We start from the raw sequence: 19,045 nt of genomic DNA on the forward strand, positions 1-19,045 counted from the left end.
GGTCCTCTACTCTTGTACCTGTATATAGGTGAAAAGAATGGTAGGTCTGCTAGAACAAACTAGAATTGCTAAAACCAGGTTAGGCGTATGCTAGATTTGCTAGAACCTGATAGAGAGTATTGATAGAACCAGATGGAAAGTATGCTAGAGTTGTTAAATCTAGGTTAAGGGGATGCTTAGAGTTGCTAGAACCAGATGGAGAGTATGCTAGATCGGCTAGAACCAGGATGGAAGTATGCTAGTGTTGGTAAAATCAGGTTAAGATAATGCTAGAGTTGCTATAACCAGGTTGAAACTATGCTAGAGTCGCAGGGATCAGGTTAAGAGTACGCTAAAATTGCTAGAACCAAATAGAGGGTATGTTAGATTTGATAGAACCAGGTTAAAAGTATGCTAGAATTGATAGAACCAGGATGAAATTATGCTAAAGTTGCTAGGACAAGCTAGAATTGCTAAAACCAGGTAGAGTGTATGCTAGATTTACTAGAACCGGATAGAGAGTATTGATAGAATAGATGGAGAATATGCTAGAGTTGTTAAATCTAGGTTAAGGGGATGCTTAGAGTTGCTAGAACCAGATGGAGAGTATGCTAGATTTGCTAGAACCAGGATGAAAGTATGCTAGAGTTGCTAGGATCAGGTTAAGAGTACGCTAAAATTGCTAGAACCAAATAGAGGGTATGTTAGATTTGATAGAACCAGGTTGAAAGTATACTAAAATTGATAGAACCAGTTGCTAAAACAAGCTAGAATTGCTAATGTTGCAAGAGGACGTATGCTAGAGCTGCTAGAACCGGATGGGGAGTATGCTAGAGTTGCTAAAACCAGTTTAAGAGAATGCTAGCATCAGGATGAAAGTATGCTAGAGTTGCTAAAACCAGTTTAAGAGAATGCTAAAGTTGCTATAACAAGCTAGAATTGCTAAAGTTGCTAGAGGACATATGCTAGAGCTGCTAGAACCAGATAGGGAGTATGCTAGAGTTGCTAAATCCGGGTTAAGAGAATACTAGAGTTGCTAGAACCAGGATGAAAGTCTGCTAGAGTTGCAACAACAAAAAAAACAGATACAAAATGCAGGAGTTCTGCTTGTCTGCTGCTGCCTTTCCCCCACTAGCTTTCCGAAGATATCCATGTTAGATTTAAAATCCTGATGCTCAACTACAAATCCAGAAAAGCACCATCTCCACTATCTGATAATCCTAGACAGTTTCACTCATCAACTGGCAGATCTTTCTCCAGATGTGGAGCTAGCAAAGTATTTCAGCAGACCAGAGCAGGGTACTTGAAAAAATATTATAGCAGTGAGTAAACTAAATGAAAAAACCTGATGTCATTCAGCGACTCTAAACATGAAGCAGCGCAGATTCTGTAGCAGATCCTGTGTTCTATCACATGCATTTATATACATGGTTTATCTGAAGGAAGCTGACTTTACCCTCACCTTGAACCTTTTAGATTTTTTTCACTGTCTTTGTATATATACTTAGCAAACTTCATGCATGTAGTCACGGGTAATCCGGTGTAGTCCTGTGTAGTCTCATGTAGTCCTGTGTAGTTCTTTGTAGTCTCATTTAATCCTGTATAGTCCTGTGTAGTCTCATTTAATCCTGTGTAGTGTAATGTAGTCCTGTGTATTGTAATGTAGTCTTGTGTAGTGACATGTACTCACATGTAGTTCTATATAGTCTCATGTAGTCCTTTGTAGTTCTGTGTAGTCTTGTGTAGTCTCATGTAGTCCTGTGTAGTCTCATATAGACCTGTTTAGTCACATGTAGTCCTGTGTAGTTCTTTGTAGTCTCATGTAGTTCTGTGTAGTCTCATGTAGCCCTGTGTAGTCACATGGTGTCTTGTGTAGTCTCATGTAGCCCTGTGTAGTCACATGGTGTCTTGTGTAGTCTCATGTAGCCCTGTGTAGTCACATGGTGTCTTGTGTAGTCTCATGTAGCCCTGTGTAGTCACATGGTGTCTTGTGTAGTCTCATGTAGTCTTGTGTAGTCTCATGTAGTCTTGTGTAGTCTCATGTAGCCCTGTGTAGTCACATGGTGTCTTGTGTAGTCTCATGTGGTCTTGTGTAGTCACATGTAGTCCTGTGTAGTTTCATGTAGTCTTGTGTAGTCCTGTGCAGTCTCATTTAGATCTGTGTAGCCACATGTAGTCTTGTGTAGTCTCATGTAGTCCTGTGTAGTCACATGTAGTCTTGTGTAGTTTCATGTAGTCTTGTGTAGTCTCATGTAGTCCTGTTTAGTTCTTTGTAGTCTCATGTAGTTCTGTGTAGTCTCATGTAGACCTGTGTAGTCACATGGTGTCTTGTGTAGTCTCATGTAGTCTTGTGTAGTCTCATGTAGCCCTGTGTAGTCACATGGTGTCTTGTGTAGTCTCATGTAGTCTCATGTAGCCCTGTGTAGTCACATGGTGTCTTGTGTAGTCTCATGTGGTCTTGTGTAGTCTCATGTAGCCCTGTGTAGTCACATGGTGTCTTGTGTAGTCTCATGTGGTCTTGTGTAGTCTCATGTAGCCCTGTGTAGTCACATGGTGTCTTGTGTAGTCTCATGTAGTCTTGTGTAGTCTCATGTAGCCCTGTGTAGTCACATGGTGTCTTGTGTAGTCTCATGTAGCCCTGTGTTATCACATGGTGTCTTGTGTAGTCTCATGTAGTCTTGTGTAGTCTCATGTAGTCTTGTGTAGTCTCATGTAGTCCTGTGTAGTTTCATGTAGACTTGTGTAGTCTCATGTAGTCTCATGTAGTCCTGTGTAGTCTCATGTAGTCCTGTGTAGTCTCATGTAGTTCTGTGTAGTTTCATGTAGTCCTGTTTTGTCTCATGTAGTCCTGTTTTGTCTCATGTAGTCCAGTATTATAGTTCTGTGTAGTCTTATCTTTTCCTGTGTAGTCTCATGTAGTCCTGTATAATAGTTTTATGTAGTCTCATTTATTCCTCTGTAGTCTCATGTAGTCCTATTTTGTATTATGTAGTTCTGTGTAGTTTAAAATAGTTCTGTATAGTCTCGTTGTAGTTCTGTTTAGTTTAATGTAGTCCTGTGTATGAAAAGGATAGAATTAGGAACGTTAGTCTCCTAAAAAAAATCCCAACTATGTTCCGTTTCTGGAAATGATTTTCTGAAGCGTCTCAGCTGGAAAAAATGGGACATTAACTCCAGCCACCTTTATATACAAAGTTAAGTAGCTTGATGTTGTTGTAGCTCTTAAATCATTGCTGATTTTAGCTTTGTTTGACGTTTTTCAATGTGATTTTTTTTTAAATCCACTGACTAGCCTATGATCCTACTTTTAGCACCATGACAGAAACAAGTGTAATTAAGCTAAACTTAATGATAAACAAATTTATGACATATAAAACTTAAATATTTTATTTCTTTGGGTTTTTACAGTGACTGATGAGGAAATTAGGAACAGGAAATTGCTATCAGAGTCCTAATGTGTAATGACCCAGGGTCCTTAACATAAGTGCATAAACTTGTGTACACTATATACTGATTTACAACCTAGGGAGCTAGGGAGTGGATTAAGACACACCCTTAATCTCTGTCGGACCATAGACCAGCTGCTGGTTAGTGCACTGGTGGTATTTCTATAGATTTTTCATTTTATATACCAATATTTATGGTAATATTGTTTGTTGAAGGACAAATCAATGAATGAAACAGAATGAAAACAGAATGTTTGAAGGATGCTGGTCCAGGATGTAGACATTTATTCTCACTGCGTCTAATTCTATAGTGCTAGCAAAAAAGTTTGCACCACTACGAAACAAAACAAACTCTTTTAAAGGTCTTATTTACCACCATAATTTTTCTAATTATCAGATATTTAAAGTTAAGACAAGCATTCAATCATCCGTGTGTTCTTGAAACATTTAAGGAAACATGTAAGTATACCTTGATGCAAGATAGAGAGGTGAGAGGATGACAGTGTAAAAAATTAGACACTAAAATGCTCCCATCTTTTGATTCAATTTGACAAAAAAGTGTTTTGCTTTTATTTCCTTATTATAAGTAACTTGGCTTATGCAAATCAGGTGGCAGTGTTCTTAATGTTGGATTACAGCAGATGTTTCTTACCCCACCCCGTACTCATATCCTGTCTCCTGCACAATGGCACTTATACAAAAGGACAGGAAGTGTCAGTCTCTCATAACCATCCAATCAAAGCCATCATTATTCCCCTGTGGATCCCTCCCACAGGAAGTGGCATCTGCAGTGTTCGGCAGCTGTGCATGCGTTAGGGTTATTATGGAGTGCTTTTAGATTTTAGTCACTCATACACACTGCTGGGCCATTGTGCGCACACTGAATGGAGATCCCCTGCTGAGCGCGAGCTCCTTTATATGGTTCCGACGCAAGTGAAGATCACATCTGGGGAAGGGTTGAGATTAAATGAAATTTAAGTTCAGAGTGAGGTAAAGGTTACTGCAAGTCCATAGTAGAGTAAAGATTAGTCAGGGTAGATTACATGCAGGTTAGGCCTAATACAGAATGATGACTATGTGTACGCTTAATATGAAACTCTTAATTTATGTTTAATATTGACTCCAAACTTTACCCTTAATATAAACACTGATATTAGCCTTAAACTAATACCATCCCAAACTAGGCCACCTGCAGAAACAAATACTTGATCAAATACTCCATAGGTCTTAAGATTTTATTCTTAGTACAGGAAATGGATGTCTTTCTTGTCCATAGTAATCACACACACACACAATCGATACTGTAGCTTGTAGAGAGGAATCAATACTCATACTCAAGCACTAGGTATAAAATACCAATTTATATTTACAGCATTTTGCAGGTGCCCTTATCTAGAGCGACTTACATTGACCTCATTTATACGACTGAGGGTTAAGGGCGTTGCTCAAGGGCCCAGCAGTGGCAGCTTGGTGGTACGTTGATTTGAAGTCACAACCTTCCAATCAGTAGTCCAACACATTAACAACTGATCTACCACTTCTGATACTATAGACAACACCAAAAATGTGAAATATCTGGATGTATTTCATAATGAATGCAACCAAAGCAAAACAAACTGCACTGTGTGAAAATAATAAAAGGAGAAACTTCTCCATCTTCTTCAACTAAACAAGCTCACCAGGCAAAGAAACGTCCAAGACAATGCTAGTTTAGGGGAAATGATTGTATCTAGACAGTATATTGTTCTTGACAATCAAGCCACTTTTCTGAAGTGAAGCAACACCTGATCTTCACTGCATACATTAGCACACGTGCACTTTGTGTAGTATTGTGTAGGTCTGTAGAGTGCACTTCGCTCTGTATTGTCTTCTGCGTTTTTATTTAGCACCACGGTCCTGGAGGAACATTGTTTAATTTTATTGTTTACTGCACCAGCTGTATATAGTCGAAAGACAATAATACACATAACCTCTTGACTTTACTTTTGATTAATGCATTTTATTTCAAATCAGCTAGTAGCTTTCAGTAACAGCTAAATAAAATGTTCAGTGACCTTCCTTCAGTTCAGTATTGGTATTGGTATCAATGATTATAAAATCCAGTGTATTCATGCTTGGTCTAAAAATCATAGTGATATACTGTATATCTAGTAAATACAAGAAGAAGATCCTGATCTTATTTTAAGTTCAATTCTGAACGAAAACTTCTTTTATCAACACATCAGTATTTTATACAAACATTCCTTGTAGTCAGTAATCAGTTGGATTTAGCATTTGTTTCATCTCAATCAGAAAAGAGAGTGATGCAGCAGAGCTTTAGTCTTTTACTCTCTCCAGTTCTCTCACCTCTTCGCCTGTACGCTTCTCTCAAACTGATCAGATCCCTTCAGCTGTGATGCTAAAACCACCATCATAGGCATCAGGCTCGTCAACTAGTAGATTAAATTAGCCAAGCTGAGTCTGTGCTGTGAAACTGCGCCATATAGATTCAAGATTCAAGATTTATGTACAGTATAGTATATAAACTGCAGTGAAATGAGAACTCTACTTTTTATTAGACTGTGCACATAAATACTGTAACTAAATTAAAAATAAGAAACAATATAAAATAGGAATATTGTCTGAAATATATCTTGCATATCACATGGACTATTTGCATTAAAAAACTGCACACATACACTATATTCATATACAGTCATTCTATATCATATTACTATTTTTTATTGTTATTATGTTGCTTTCATATGCTATATTTTTTGAATAGTTTGTCTATTATTTTATTTATTTTTATTTTTAATATATTTTTAATATTTTTAATTTAATTAATTTAATTGTATTTTATTTTATTTTTTATTTTATTTTTAAATTAAATCCATGGAGTGAATAGCTCTATAGCTTTCTAGCTTCTTTCCAAGAAGCTCTTGCGCTTGTGCTTTTATGAGCCAAATCTGCCTATTATTGACCACAATTTTATGTCTGAGAGTATTTCATTTATTTTCTCCCATTAAACACCAGTGTAATCACGCTAGCATGACATCAGCATGGCAGACGACCACAGACGTCTCACTGGAAGAACATACTACAGCACCAGCCAACAAATTATCCCAAGAATCACTTAACACATCACAAATATTTCAATACAAACATATATAATGTGTATTACTGTGGGGGGTTTCCTAAATTCCAGCTTTAATTTTATGACTAAGTCCAAACCCTGCTTATTCACTGTAATAAAAAAACAAAACAAAAGACACCCAGATTTCTTAATAGGTCCCAGACATAATGATTTGAAAATTCTTTGCAGTTTCACTGTGGTGTCTGAATGATCCAAATCCTGATTCATTGGGTGAAAGATGTGGAGCAAGCAAGACGCGAATAAACCCCAAAAATGTTTCTCCCCAAAAGAGAAAGCTTGATTGTAATCCACACTATTGTGAATGGTCCAGCTATAAAGTAACAAGACCTGGATTTGGGGAGCAAATAATGCTTGGAAAAAAGCTTACGTTGTATTTGGGAGTGACAATAAAGAGCCACAGCTTTAGCTCTATTTCTGAAAATATCTGCAAATTTGAATTGTCCAGTAGAACAACACCAGAGGAAATGTCTTCATCATTCATTTCTTCACTGTGCTGAACTTCAGTACTCACCACTTCCTAAAATCATGTTTCATTTCTTGGCAGAGTTATTATTGTAGTATTTGATTTAGTGTCTTATCTAGAATGTTTGGTTAGGCACACACACACTCTTATCAGTGTGTTGCAGACGTCTGTAGGCTGATAATTAACTCAATACGTTGACACAGGTGAGCAACACTGAAAATTGAAGCCACACACACACACACACGGCGACAGTTTTGTTTGCTGAAGTTGTCCTTCTCTGTGAATCTTATCTTAACTACTCAAGGTTCTTAATTCTTCCTTTGTCTTTCTCCCTGTCTGTCTGTGATGCATGTTTTACAGAAACCAGAAGTACCTTTGATATTGAAATGACTTTAATATCATTTGCTGCCCTGAAACCTTATTATATCATGAACCCTTTGTTTATGAAATTGGAAATTTGCCACTACTTCGTGTTATTTTTTTCAGATACCAAATGTTGGGGGTGTGGCTTATACCAACATACACTGATAATTAGCTACACAAACCACATCACACTACACTGATACAAAGTCCCCAATTATCTGTTCAAAATCAATGTGTTGTTTTCTATTTCTGTACAATTGATTATCTCGTCTAAAGACTGCAACAGACAAAGATGGCACCTAACAAGCTGAAGAACGGACTCTTCTCTCTGTTGCGCTCACTGAAAAGTTTCTTCCTCCTAAAGGCTAGCACGTAGAGAGTATGAGGAGGTCCTTCAGGTCATTTGGTCCCTCAACCAGTAAAACACACTGGACTACTGGACTTGTCTGCATAACACCCACTACTTCAACTCAATTTTTCATACTAAATAATGCATAAATTGCAAATAGAATTGCACAGAATTGCACTTTATTCAAAATAGTCATACTACTCTGCCACCTATCTGATATATTTTTAGATTTTCAATATATATTTATCCCTTTTACTATCTGTATAGGTAAATTCTATTTGTATTGTGATTCATTCAATTTCAAATCCTTGAATTCAGGTGTTGTTTTTCAGGGGTTGGGCTTGACCCCTTAGTTCTGGTGAAAGGAACTCTTAATGCTTCAGCATACCAAGAAATTTCTACAATTTCATGCTCCCAACTTTGTGGGAACAGTTTGGGGATGACCCCTTCCTGTTCCAACATGACTGCACACCAGTGCACAAAGCAAGGTCCATAAAGACATGGATGAGTGAGTTTAGTGTGGAGGAACTTGACTGGTCTGCACAGAGTCCTGACCTCAACCTGATAGAACACCTTTGGGATGAATTAGAGCGGAGACTGCGAGCCAGACCTTCTCGTCCAACATCAGTGCCTGACCTCACAAATGCGCTTCTGGAGGAATGGTCAAAAATTCCCATAAACACACTCCTAAACCTTGTGGACAGCCTTCCCAGAAGGTCTTAAGTGTGGACCAACTCCATATTACATTCATGTGCATGTAAAGGCAGGCGTCCCAAAGCTTTTGGCAATATAGTGAATATGTATTAATAAAAGCTGGATAACCAACATCAAATCCATTTGTCAGACATCAATCCATTATTTTTTATCTTGGATCTAATGAATGAAAGTTGCTTAATTAGACACTTTTACTGTAACAGTATAAAACCCCCGAAAGCCACAGAATCCTGTTGGTTCAATTCATATTTTTATTGTGCAAAAGAAAACCAGATCTAATAAACTGTCATTTACACTTCTTATTTAAGCAGTCTTCTCCTTCTGGTGCATTTCCTTTTGTCCCTTTGTTTCTCTCCTGATTCACAGATGAAATAATTTGACGGTTGCTGTGCATTGTACTGCAGCTTTTGTGTATGTGTGTGTGCACGCATGTGTGTGAGGTATAGCCCAAGGCCTTTCTTCGATCTCACAGGAACCACTCATATGCTGCTGAGTGTGTGTTTGTGTGTGTGTGTGTGTGTTTGCAAACTGGCCTCTACTTATGCATTCCCACTTGGTTACGTGTGTTTGCCAGGTAATATATCCATAGAGGTTTGTGTGTGTGTGTGTGTGTGTGTGTACTGGGATGGTAGGCAAATGGTGATGGCTCCAATAAGGTAGTGGGGGTGCACTGTGTCTGATTAGTCTGTCCATACTGTGGTCTGTAATCAGGTCAAATGGTGGTTCAGTGTGTGTGTGTGTGTGTGTGTGTGCAGCATCTTGAGGTGAGAGGGGCAATGACCCAGATCTGCTAGATGGTTAAGAGGGTGTATAGAAATCAGCTGTTGGCTTCTCAATGGAAATTTTACCTCATTAGTGATTTAGTGGACTAACATTATAGAGAGAGAGAGAGAGAGAGAGAGAGAGAGAGAGAGAGAGAAAGCATGACTGGAGGCAACTAATAGCTATACACGTGACATCAGAAAGGCTTTGATAATGAACATCGACTTTAGTGACCCAGAATAGGACGAATGTCTATTTCTCTCTCTCTCTCTCTCTCTCTCTCTCTATCACTGTGAAGTTGTCATTGCTGTCTGTATTAAGAATGTAACTGTGAATATGTGTACTGAATATATAACATCAAACAAACTTTACCATGGTATTTATAATCATAATTTTTAAACATCTAACTAAGGTATAATTTACAAAATCTTTCCCATTAATAAGAATGTTTTTGTCTTTATCTAGCAGGAACAAACATCTGCAAATTTAAAACCAGCCACTACTTTGGTTACTCTGGTTGATCCTGTGGGCGGCCATGTTGATTTGATGTCACTTGCTGAACCTGGAGTTGAGGAGACTGTCCCAAATTTCCAAATATGGAATTCTGAGTTGAGATGTTTTCTTTGATTTTTCCTAGTTACGACTTACAAGTTGTAGATAATGCAATATCCCAAATTCTTGGTGTGTCCATGTTCATGAAGATAGTAATATAAATATTAACTTGGATGAACACATGGATGTGTTTAAAGAATATACATACTAGGGGTGTAATATGAATGTCGTTTGGAATATATGGAGATTGTTCTACACTTAAACAAATACAAATATATGAATATAAAGTGCATTTTTGTTTGTTTGTTTGTCTTTTAAAAGGCTTGCTGCCGTGATTCACAAAGCAACTGGATGAAACTCGTCTACTCGCGTGCAGGGGATGCAACAAAAGTGTCAACCAAGCAACAACAGAAGATCATGTTCGTAAATAAGACATTTACAGCATTCATTCATGCATCCTTAGTAACAGCCTGGCCATGATCCCAGGATCCCAGGTGTTTAATTGCGCTGCTTGTTTGTTTATATTTTGATAAATATATTTACTTAGTTAAAAAATATTACAGGCAGGTACAAATAAATATAATAATAGCCAGCTGTGGCCGGGAGTCCCCGAGAGCAAAATTGGCCAGGATGGGATGAATGTCTCCGGTCAATCATCTGGGCATCTGTGAGCTCATGCATGTGGAAGAGGGCAGATAGTGCTATCCTTCAAGTGTGCAATGCTGCCCTGTGAAGCAGCATGAGCAGCATTTTAAAAAACGCATGGTGTCTGGGTTTCAGTGACTCAGAGGGCACTCATGACAGCCTTCACCCTCAGGGTTGGCGGTGTATGATGGGGTGAGTGGTCAGCAAATATGCCCTGCACCTTCAGGCTTGGGGGACTGATTTTTCCAGGTTCTCCAGTTTCATCCCCCAGTCCATGGACATTGCATCTGTAACTCTATTTTGTCCATATGTGTCTGTGTGTGTGTGGTGTGTGTGAATGGGTGTTTGAGGTGTGTGATTGTGGCCTGCATTGGGTAGGGTCAAGGGTGTCCACTGCTTTGTATCCCACGCACCCTGGGATAGACTCTAATCTCTCGGGGACCCTGTGTAGGATAAACGCTACACAGAATGGATGGATTGAGGTAAGAACTCAGGTGATGTAATTGAGGTTGTCACTCACATCCATGTCGGTTTATCCAGTGTTTCTGGTTTAAGCCACACCCACAACAGATACAGATTGCTGTAATGCAATAATCAAAAACACCTGCTTTGGGAACTGTACATTCAAAGCACGCAAAGTTGATTGATTAACAAAAGGAATTTAACGTGTTAGGGTTTAGCGCATGGCCTCTTAGATAATATATAACAGCTTTTCCTTACAATATTCCCTGATCTTTTCTTTAGCTTCGTATGTCCCTCGGTAAGAGCTGATAAATAAAGAGGCTTTGTGCACGGGGATGGGGTTAAAGACGCCCTGAAAGCTTTTCTTTGGGAGGAGGCTCTAATTATGCGCGCCGATTGTCGACAGCTCGATTGTGCGCGTCCAGCTGCACGCGGGAAGGTCGTGCGAGAGGAGGAGAAGAGCGCGCGGGTGCGAGCGTGTGTGTGTGTGTGTGTGTGTGCTTGAGAGCGAGAAGGCGAGAGCGCGAGGCAGACACACTGACGCCGCTCGCGAAATTCTTCCCCCATGCGCTGAGAGAGAGAGAGAGAGAGAGAGAGAGAGAGAGAGAGCACCGATTGTGTCCTCCCTTATAATGTTTTTTCCCTCTCCGGAGCCGTGCGCGCGGTGTGTGTTGGGGGGGGGTTTGGGGCTCACCTGGTCCTCCTCGCGACTGTGCAGGAATCCGCGCGCGAACAAACACAGCGCGAGACAGTTGTTATAACTTATTATAACTCCTTGGTGGGCGAAGAGCCAGCTTTTCTGTTAAAAAAATGTATATGGGAAAATGTTGAATTGTAACGAAGCATTTACAGTTCAACATTTGTACATGTGCATTTTAACAGAAAAGCTGGCTCTTCAGTATAATGACCAAGAAACAAGCAAAACGCTGGAATAAACACAGCTCCCAAATCGTTCATATTATATTATAACATTTATTAAGTCTTAAAAGTAAAAAGGTTTCAGGAAAGAAGCCTGGAACAAAGCTAACTATCCCTTAGCTAGCAAGTTAGTAACTATACAAACTAGCTAAATAGCTAGCTAACATCTGAGAAATTAGTACAGTATTAGCTAACAGCTCTATTCCTAATTGTTTAAATATTGGCATGAAAATAATAATTCTGACCATAGAAACAAAAGATATCTAACATCGGAGAGATTAGTAATTAGATAAGGCTAACTAACAACATCTGTATGCTGAATGCTAATAGCGAGCTGTCATAATACAATCTGCTTCAATAAAGCAACAGATTATGGTGATTGACTAAGTTTAGATCTGTTAGAAGCTGTCTGATGCTGAGAGGTCAGCATATACTTTTATAAAATATGATTATGGAGAAATTAAATGTAGTGACTAAAATATAAGGTGAAAAAAAACCTCTTAATCGGGTTCAGAGGCTCATTAAGATTTAGCCGTTAAAGGAGTATTTTGAGTTAAGAAGTGCTTGAAGCATAATGTGCTTACTTTGTGTACTGAAAAAGCTTGTACTGAATGTGAAGAGATGAAACTGCACGTGAAGGTAATGCACGAGGTTTTGGGTGACTCGCATTATTATGAAATATCAAGGGCATGGCTATCACTATATCTAGACAAAATAGCACAGCAGGCTAGATATTTTGAGTGTTGCCAAGTAGAACTATCAGGGCAAGTGCGCTCAAAGGCATATTATCCAATTTCAGATAATGTTCTCCTCAAACTTTTTAATTGGATACCAAAGTAGCTGAAAAGTGTAAATGTTACTGTTCCATGGTGATCACCTCGCCTGGAGTTTGGTCTAAATCGACTTTCTATTTTTTCTCAGAAACGTATTCCTTCTCCTTATTAAGCACTCAGTTTTTATCCAAGCTCTTTTCCATTGTCATGAATAGTTACTGTGGTTACTTTCTGTACACGTGTCATGAAACAAAAAATAAAAACTCGGACTGCAGAATGAAGCAACGTCTTGTGTTTGTCACATGTAATGCGTTATAGGGTGTGACTTATATAATTTAAGGATAATTATGGTTGTGTACCTGGTATTATCCCACACTAAACCAAGAAAGGAGGAGGTTGGATCATTGTATTTGTTTAGCACTCATCCCACTGAAGAACTGTGTTTCATATGAAACTCGGCGTAAGGAATCCGTGGTTTTATACAGTGTTAAAATAGTACATAAGAATACGCTTTGGACAGGCTTTCTGTAAACAGTATACATTATCTATATATAATAAAGTTGCATTTATTCATGTATTTATTTTTTAGTATTTTTATGTTTATACTCATGGTTTTCATGGCTTATAATTTCTTTATATACTACCACTCAGACGTTTGGGATCATTCAAAAATTGTATTGTTTTCCAAGGAAACACACAGGAAATTAGTCTGAAAAGAAAATATAGCCAAAGAACAGACATGTCAGAGTTAGAAATAATGATTTTGATGGAATTGATGAATGCTTTCTTCAAACTTTGCCTTCATCAAAAATCTTTTGCAGCAATTACAGCCTGGGCATTCTAGCTGTCAATTTTTCAAGATAATCTGATGAGATTTCACCCCCTGCTTCCTGGAGCATCTCCCACATGATGGATTGGCTTGATGGAGTCTTTCTCTGTAGCTGAAACCAAGCTGAAATATGCAAGTGATCCCAAACTTTTGAGCGGTAGTGTATTTATGCTTCTTTGCTTATCAGTATGCACAAATATACAAAGTCCTTGTACATGTAAACTGACTGTATTTAGCAATAAAGGTGATTCTGGTTCTGATTCTGATGTAAAAACCCTGCAACATAGTAAGAAATAAGTCTGACATACTGGCATGTTTCGTATGTTTGTATGTGACTTTAAGGAACATGCGTGTAGACAGAGTTGACTCATTGGTGAGGGCTTGAAAATGGGTCCTGCTAGCATTAATTCAGTTTAGTTTTATTTGTATAGCACTTTAAACTGTAGATACAGGTGACAGTGGTGAGGAAAACTCCCTAAGACAACATGAAGAAACTCAACAGGGGGATCGTCCTCTTCAAGGTGACACTGGAGAGTGTGATTCAAAATGATCGCTCTCTTACAACTGTATACTGCAATGTCAAACACTACTAAGTGGGTTGAAAGGATGTCCAGTATGAGCATATTGTGGATAAGTGTCTTGGGACAAACACAGGAAAGTTTTTAAGATTACATACTTCCTACAAGATGTATGCAATCTTGAGGGTGAAGGACATTTCCTCAAGCAACATATAGGCTGTAAATGTGCCATAAATTTAGTGTATACATGACAGGGTAAATATATCTTTTTTTTTAATACATTTGCAAGCCAGGTATAGGGTTAAAGGTAGATGTGAATCACTAGTTAGTTAATCTATCCAAAACGACTGCTTTCAGCTTAGTCAAATATTCCATTTTACTAAGCAGTAATGTTCCATTTAAGACGTTATTTACATGCTGCCCAAAGCATATGTGATATTGTAATCAGATTAGCTTGCAAAAATATTAGTAAGTCTGAAACCCCTAGTACCCTGAGTTCCTAAACACTTTTAACTGTAATGTAAAGCTAACAACGTTTTTTGTTTCAGCCATTATATTATTATTGTAAACCATTCCTCTACATATAGGTAAGATGATAACTGAACGACTGATTGGAAAGGTTGTGAGTTCAAATCCCAGCACAGACAAGCCGGCACTGCTGGGACCTTAAGCAAGGACCTTAAGCCTCAACTGCTCAGTTGATTAAATGAGATAAATGTAAGTGGTTAAAAGGCAAATGCCATAAACATAAATGCTATTGAAACTTGTTGAAACTATCAATTACCAGGATAAAAGTTATATAAAAGACATGTCTAAAGCATGTCCACACACATCTCAATAATAGTCATTTTCTAAGTCTTTTCTCAACCTCAGCTATCAGCCAGTTTACAGAAAACAATCTCACTGGATGTGAAAACAATATCCGAATGTCAGTGAGCCAACACCCCAGTCAGGTAAAAAGGTTAATTATTCAACAGAAAACACTGTGAGTGCTGCAGGCTAACGCTGTCACAGTGGTAGCTTTGTGAGAATGCTGATCAGCATTACTCTCAAATCGCATATGCAGTCTTTAGCACACAAGGGCCTTAGGCTGTTATCTGTTCCCAGGGGTTAAATTGGGAAATAACACCGAGAAGCAGAGCTTTAACACCACAATTGAGCACCGAGTTCACTGCCGAAAAATAGTTTGATGGACATGTAAACAGTTTTAATGCACTGTTCTGACTATGTGGACATCAAGATCAATCAGTATTACTTTGTTATGATCATTTCTGTAGGGTCAAATTAGTATTCTTAAATTAGTTCATCAGAAAAAAAGAAGGTAGGTGGATTGGCTACATGTGAATGTGTGCATAGTGTCCTTGTGATGGACCTGTGTCACGTCCAGCTGTTTTCAGGACTGGAGCCACTGCAACCCTGACAAGGATGATAAATGACTGGAATAAGTGAATGTGTTTAAAATGATGACAGCTTCTCTAATGCATTTCTTCTTTAATTTCCTAATATGAAGCTGATATGAAATAAATAGTGTCACATTGAGTTCACATTTAACTGCTCTATGGGTAGAAAGTTTTAATGATCTCAGTATACAAGCATTGTGTGATATCTACTAAGTTGGCTGAATATCGTAAGGAGTATTTTGAAGGCCTTTCCTTGTGAAAGCACCTTTAGTTCTGAAATGTTGGATTCATTTTATAAAATCAATAAAGGATAAAGGTTAAAGGAGTTTGATAAAAGTTTCAGAAGTGCTCGAGCAGACATCTCTTTCACCGTGTGGGCGGGACCTTGTTGCTGCCCACTTGAGTGGCGTCCCGGTTGACCAATGAGAGCTGCTGCTCGGGCTCCTGGCCGGCGGAGAACGCTGGAGCGCGTGAATGGGTGACGTCACGAGGCTGGCGCCAGGCTGTCTGGGAGTCGCGCGTTAGATCAACACAGCTGGAGCGGGCTAGGACACACAGCTGGGCCGCCAGCGCATTCCTGCACAAAAACAGGATTGTGAGAAAAAGGAAAAATGGGAACAGAGGTGGGGCGGGAGGGGCACACACACACTCACACACACACACACACACACACACACTTCGGAGTATACTAAAAAAAAATGCATGGGTTAAAAAGAGAAAGGGAGCAGCTTGGCGATGGCTTGGAGATCTCTCCATCCCCCCCCCCCCCTCTTTTCTCTCTCACGAGTTTATTTTTGGGGTTTTCGGGATGAGGAGTAACACTTTTAGAATGCACAAAGACCGCGCAGTTATTTCTTTCCGTTTGTAAACATTTCCGCCGCGCGATCTGATAGTCTGCTGAATTCCATTAGTGTTAAACACTGCTCAACTTTTTCACAGGACAGTGCAGATTCACTTTCACCAAAAGGTCTGATTATACCCGTATAGCCAATTATCTCATAGCACGAGCTCACCAGCTCTCTCTCTCTGTGTGTGTGTGTGTGTGTGTCTAGTCTGTCATGGGAGTTCGTTCCTGACGCCAGGGTGTCTGCTGGCCATGGGAGTAACAGATTTACGTGTTTAAACCATAACGCGACCTGTGTGTGTGTGTGTGTGTGTGGTGTTAACATTGCTATTCTTAAGTAGATAGATAGATAGATAGATAGATAGATAGATAGATAGATAGATAGATAGATAGATAGATAGATAGATAGATAGATATTATGACATTATGTAGGTTGCAGGTAACATCCAAACTCTACCCACATGTATTTTGACATAAACTTTTTTTTTTTTAAATATAAACATAAATAAATAGAAACTTTCCAAAGGCATCACACTCAATCCTGTCGATAAAGTGTGAATTGCCCCAGGCTGAGTAACTAACTGCCCAGGCCTTGGTGATAATTTAACTATAAAACTCCACAGCAGAAGCGGAGCCAGCTGTGCTTGTTCTTCCAGCTGCATGCCGTTGCTCTTGCTGACACTGAGCTGTTTGGGTTCACTGCCCTCAAATCTCCACTAGAATTCATCACCCAGATTATTTTAGGCCATTTTAGTTTATTAAAACTCTGCTCTGTTCTCATCTGGCAGCTTCCCTCATTCCACTACAGTGCCTTTGACTGGCGCTTCACTCCAACCAATCACGAGTTAAAGAATCGAGCGTCATTTGCATAGTGCATTATTATTGGCTGCGGCTTTTGTTTATCTTCGAGAAGAGGCGGAGCCACGCACTCGCACTGTATATAAATCCGCGAGGAGGCTGACAGCTGTATAGTAGGTTCGAGCTCCTCTGGATATCAGCGTCGCTTTGGATTTTTCTCTTGTGCAAAAAGAAAGTAAAATGAAGGCCATTAGTCCTGTTCGCTCGTTGAGAAGCTGCTACGAGGCTGTGTGCTGTATTTCGGAGCAGAGTTTGTCCATTAGCCGGAGCCGGAGTCCGAGCGAGGAACCGGTTGGTACTCTGAACGACATGAACGACTGTTACTCCCGCCTGAAGGAGCTGGTTCCGAGCATCCCTCAAAACAAATCCGTCAGCCAGATGGAGATCCTGCAGCATGTCATCGATTATATTTTCGATCTCCAGATCGCGCTGGAAAGCCCTACAGGCACTCCGGACATGCTGATGGCACTCAAGGTGAGTTTCCATCCTACCTCCTCAACCCTCCCATCATTCCTCCATCCTTCCTCCTGTGATGACCCTGACATGCAAAACCTTATGAATATTCATTTGTGTGTGTTTGTCTTTCATTTTCTGTTTAAACAGACCTCAGAGATCAAGCACAGTCTGTCCAAAGAAAATGATGGAGCTCTGTGCCATTAGAGGAGAGCGCGCGCCTCAAGTTTTTTCCATCGGTAGGTTTCTAAACTTGAATGGTTTCACACTTTCTCTCTCTCTCTCTCTCTCTCTCTCTCTCTCTCTCTCTCGCTCGCTCGCTCGCTATTCACTCCCACATGTTTTTACTGCATGATCAGTAGGGCTTGGGTACTGTAAAGGTTGTACACCTATTCCTCACCTCTTCTCTAAGATCTATCAGATTAAAAAGTTTTTTAAGTCTGGTTCACATGCATAAATTTGCATTAATTCCCGTACACCCAGTAGTGCCCTAATTAATTGATCACAAAAAAATGAGTCATATTTCTTTTCAGCGTTAACTTCTTAAACTTACTTTAAAAGCATCCCACATTCTTCCTGTTAGTCATCAGGCTAGTCATCAAAAAGTTCTCATTGCTATCTTTAGCAGGGGTTTTTTTTTTTTAATTATTTATGAGATCACTTCCTGTATTTTATACACACAAAAAATGTAGTCAGTGTGAAAGTTACACTTCTCTACCGGACAAGAGAGCAAAGAGATTCCAGCTCTTATCAGCTTGGGTTAATGAAAGTTTTCCAGCCGGCGCCAGACTGTCTGCAGTTTGAAGTGTGCGTGTGTGCGTGTGCGTGTGTGTGTGTGTGTGTGTGTGTGTGAGAGAGAGAGAGAGATTGATTGATTGAGGGGGAGGAGAGAAAGGGAGAGCGCTGACTTCACTTTTCTCTTTCCCATCTATGTTGCAGGTGCAGGACAGAAACTTCTCCACTCATGGACAAGAGAGAAAGGGAGTGAAGGGGCTGAACACACACACACAAGGAGTGCAGCTATTCAGAGTGTGGGAAAAGAACCTGCCCTCCACTCGAACCATGCAGTCTTTGGTCACTGGACACTTGAACACACCAAAGCTGAAGATTTCTGAAGTTCGGGTGGAAAGCTCTCTTATAAAGTTTTTTTTTTTTTTTTTTAATACAATCATTTCTCTTTTTGTGATGCTACAATCAGGCATTGTGTATTGCTGACTGGTTACATTCCAAGCTATTAGGACGACACACACTTTACATTCCCCCTCTCTCTCTCTCTCTCTCTCTCTCTCTCTCTCTCTCTCTCTCTCTCTCTCTCTCTCTCTGTGTGTGATAACAAATTAATTTCCAATCAATTTGGTTACGAATGGACGTCAAATTATTGTTATCATTTAAATATATGTACATATTTTTTTAGGTGGGGTGTGTATGGATTATAGACAGATTATAATGTGAACTCTATAAATATAGAGTGAATTGTAAAATGTTTGTGGGGATTCTACATTTCTGCAGACTGTAAATGTATCTGCTGAGTTTTATAAACTCTCACCAGTTGTGTTTTGTATACATTCACCTTTTTTGCAT

At 39.4% G+C, this 19,045-nt stretch overlaps 1 protein-coding gene across 1 annotated transcript; it reads left to right on the plus strand.

The window, feature by feature from the left end:
- Positions 1 to 17,109: 17,109 nt before the first annotated feature.
- On the plus strand, positions 17,110 to 18,789 carry id3 (inhibitor of DNA binding 3). Its single transcript, XM_058398152.1, has 3 exons — positions 17,110 to 17,485; positions 17,615 to 17,703; positions 18,404 to 18,789. Exons 1-2 carry the CDS (start codon positions 17,192 to 17,194, stop codon positions 17,669 to 17,671), a joined length of 351 nt encoding a protein of 116 aa, XP_058254135.1. The 5' UTR covers positions 17,110 to 17,191; the 3' UTR covers positions 17,672 to 17,703; positions 18,404 to 18,789.
- Positions 18,790 to 19,045: the final 256 nt, after the last annotated feature.

The sequence above is a fragment of the Hemibagrus wyckioides genome, linkage group LG09 (genome assembly GCF_019097595.1).
Source record: "Hemibagrus wyckioides isolate EC202008001 linkage group LG09, SWU_Hwy_1.0, whole genome shotgun sequence".
Taxonomy (NCBI): Eukaryota; Metazoa; Chordata; class Actinopteri; order Siluriformes; family Bagridae; genus Hemibagrus; species Hemibagrus wyckioides.

Bases quoted from the DNA above. Each gene is read 5' to 3' on its own strand.
- id3 (XM_058398152.1), top strand. From the start codon at position 17,192: ATGAAGGCCATTAGTCCTGTTCGCTCGTTGAGAAGCTGCTACGAGGCT. The intron at 17,486-17,614 runs GTGAGTTTCCAT...CTGTTTAAACAG, and splicing joins ACATGCTGATGGCACTCAAG to ACCTCAGAGATCAAGCACAG.